This window comes from Zalophus californianus, chromosome 13, assembly GCF_009762305.2.
Source record: "Zalophus californianus isolate mZalCal1 chromosome 13, mZalCal1.pri.v2, whole genome shotgun sequence".
NCBI lineage: Eukaryota > Metazoa > Chordata > Mammalia > Carnivora > Otariidae > Zalophus > Zalophus californianus.
This window is the reverse complement of record NC_045607.1, coordinates 38,329,581-38,332,520: the sequence shown is the minus strand read 5'-3', so window position 1 is coordinate 38,332,520 and position 2,940 is coordinate 38,329,581. Positions and strand designations below refer to the sequence as shown.

The 2,940-nt window shown below is 38.8% G+C and overlaps 1 protein-coding gene across 1 annotated transcript; it reads left to right on the top strand.

The window, feature by feature from the left end:
* The first annotated feature begins 1,860 nt into the window (after window positions 1-1,860).
* Window positions 1,861-2,088, top strand: LOC113935096 (cyclin-dependent kinases regulatory subunit 2-like). Its single transcript, XM_035723805.1, has one exon. The coding sequence runs from the start codon at window positions 1,861-1,863 to the stop codon at window positions 2,086-2,088; it is 228 nt and encodes a 75-aa protein (XP_035579698.1).
* The last annotated feature ends 852 nt before the right edge of the window (window positions 2,089-2,940 follow it).

Sequence of the window (2,940 nt, the reverse complement as noted above, 5' to 3'; positions counted from 1 at the left end):
TGAAAAAACTTAAAAAAAAGAAAAAAGATTGAAATATGATTGAAATGTTTTATAGTAAAAATTAATCAAAACAGTAAAATTCAGGGATGCCTGGGTGGCTTGGTCAGCTGAGCACCTGACTCTTGATCCAGTAGTGAGTTGAAGCCCTGCGTTGGGCTCCATATAAAAACAAAACAAAACAAAACAGTAAAACTCAGCACAAAATCATACTTAATTATTCATCATTAGCAACAGCAAGACTACCAATAAGATGATGGTACTCATTAGCATAGCCAATCACAATGGGTTTAATAAAGATTTAAATTAAAAAGCCATATAAATTTCAGGGCACCTGCGTGGCTTAGTCGGTTAAGCGTCTGCTTTCAGCTCAGGTCATGATCCTGGGGTCCTGGGATCCAACCCCAAGTAGGTCTCCCTGCTCAGTGGGGAGCCTGCTTCTCTCTCTCACTCCCTCTGCCCCTCCCCCTGCTTGTGTGTGCGCACTCTCTCTCTCTAATAAATAAATAAAATCTTTTTCTAAAACAGCCATATAAATGAGAACAAAGATTTGAGAACTCAACACAATTTTTTAAATGTCACATGACTTTCAGATTTATCTTTAATATTGATAGACTGTACATTTCAGCTTCAAAATAAAGAAAAAGATTCTGTTTTCTAGCCCTTCAAAAGCTATTGTTATTCTTCCTCCCTACTCTGCCCCTACTTCTCTGTAATCATTCTTTAGCAATCTTCTGAATTCCTTTCCATTCCATTAAAGGCTCCAAGGAACTATTTCTCTCTCACATCCCCCCACACACATTCTGCCTCCATGTCAACAAGCTTTATTATCTATCCCAGGGAGGAAAACATTTGCATCAACAATCCAAAGCAATAGAACATGCCAAACCTTTGACTTTTAGTATCAGAATATACTATATAGGTTTTGGGGTAACTGAGCCTTCCTAATAATAGTTTCAAAAATAATGTTTAAATGCACTTTATCAATTTTTTATGCACCACGTGACAGGAGGAGGAGCCCACATATTAGAGCATGAGATGGTAAGAATTTGAGATTTTAAATTTGCTACAATGGATACACAAAGTTGATTTGACAGGGGACCAAAAAAAAAAAGCATGAGTAGCCCCAGGGTCTTCCCCAAACCACTCCCTGCTTCCATATAAGGAGGAAGTTACCTTAACTTCCAGATCCATTCCTAGACCTTTATTGCACAAAACCAAGCTAATAGAGGAAGAAAGAAAATTAAAATGTCCAAAAGGCTATGTTGATCTACATAATGAAGAACTAAGCAAAGAAGGGAGAAGGAAGAGATAAGCGACTTTATGTAGGTTCAGCTGGGTAAAGACCCAGGGCAGTAGCTTGTACTGGGGGAGAAGAGAGACTTTGGAGCAGCTACAATGTTGGGAAGATACTTTGAGAAGGAAAAAATAGGATTTTTAAGAAGCCCTGCATTTTCAGGAAAGACAGCAAGAATGCTTTAGTTTATTTATAATTATTATTTGTTGATCTGTTATTCATTGAATGAGATTCCACGCTGGACTGGACCCTGAGATGATTATCCCCTTATCTACATAATATCAAGTGTCAACAAAGATTCAAATTACCAGATTAGTTGGCAACCATTGATATGGATGTGTGTGTATATGTGTGTATTGTTCTTTTAACAAAGCTTGCTCCTCTCTCCTATTAGATATACTCCGCCTTTTGTAAAATAAGAATAAAAAATACAGAGCGCTACATAGTGTGACAAGATATACTCACTAAAGTTTACTTCTTGAGTCAAGTCATTGCTTTGGCCAAACCAGGACGTGTGGCCGTCAGCGCCCGCTCTTTGCGCCCTGTCACTCCTGCCCGCCCGCAGGATGGCCCACAAGCAGATCTACTACTCAGACAAGTACTTCAACAAGCACTATAAGTACCAGCATGTCATGTTACCCAGAGAACTTTCCAAACAAGTCCCGAAAACCCATCTGATGTCTGAAGAGGAGTGGAGACTTGGTGTCCAACAGAGTCTAGGCTGGGTTCATTACATGATTCATGAGCCAGAACCACATATTCTTCTCTTTAGAAGACATCTTCCAAAAGAGTAACAAAAATGAAGTCTATCTGGGGATCGTCAATTAAATCTTTTTCAAATTTAATATATAGGTGTATATAAGGTAGTATTCAGTGAATACTTGAAAAATGTACAAATTGTTGATCCATACCTGTGCATGAGTTGTATTCTTCACAGCAAGAGAGCTCAGTTAAATGCAACTGCAAATAGTTACTATAAGGTGTTTAAGATAAAATTTCTTCTAGTCGGTTTTTCTCTTAATAAAAGTGCCAGTTTGACTTTACCTGTTACTTTTGTTAAATAAAGTTTGTATGTTGCATTTAAAAAAAAAGTTTACTTCTTGAAGCAGATAGAGGATTGAGACCTTTTATCTACAATGCCCTCAATGCAGAATGTACTGCATGCCTTGTTCCCTTCACTGAGACTGAGAGGCAAAGAAGTCCCAGCTGCCAATTCTGCCATCTCCAGCTGCACCAGTCCCAGATTACTTTAACTATTATTAATTACTGGCACATCAAACTCATTATCCCATACCAGTGCATCTTAATAGCATGGCTAAGAACCATAGATATAAACCTATTTGCATTAGGCAACCAAAGAATCCATTTGAAAACCAAAAATTTCTATAGAGACTGACTCTATTGGCCGAAGAAACAATCCCCAAAAAGCAGGGCCAGACAGTGCTAATCAAGCTCAGTGCTGACCTTTCCAAACTCCAAGGCTAGTCTTGCACACCTCTCCAGCCTAAGGGGAATTTAAGGCCCAATACTGTCTAAAGCATGGTAGAAAGAGCACTAGACTCACAGAGAACTGGATTCAATCCAAGCTCTGTCATCCTCTTAAGAGGCAACACAGGGTGGGAGGTTGTACAAAGAGATGAACTAGA

Coding starts and splice junctions, on each gene's coding strand:
- LOC113935096 (XM_035723805.1), top strand. CDS start 1,861: ATGGCCCACAAGCAGATCTACTACTCAGACAAGTACTTCAACAAGCAC.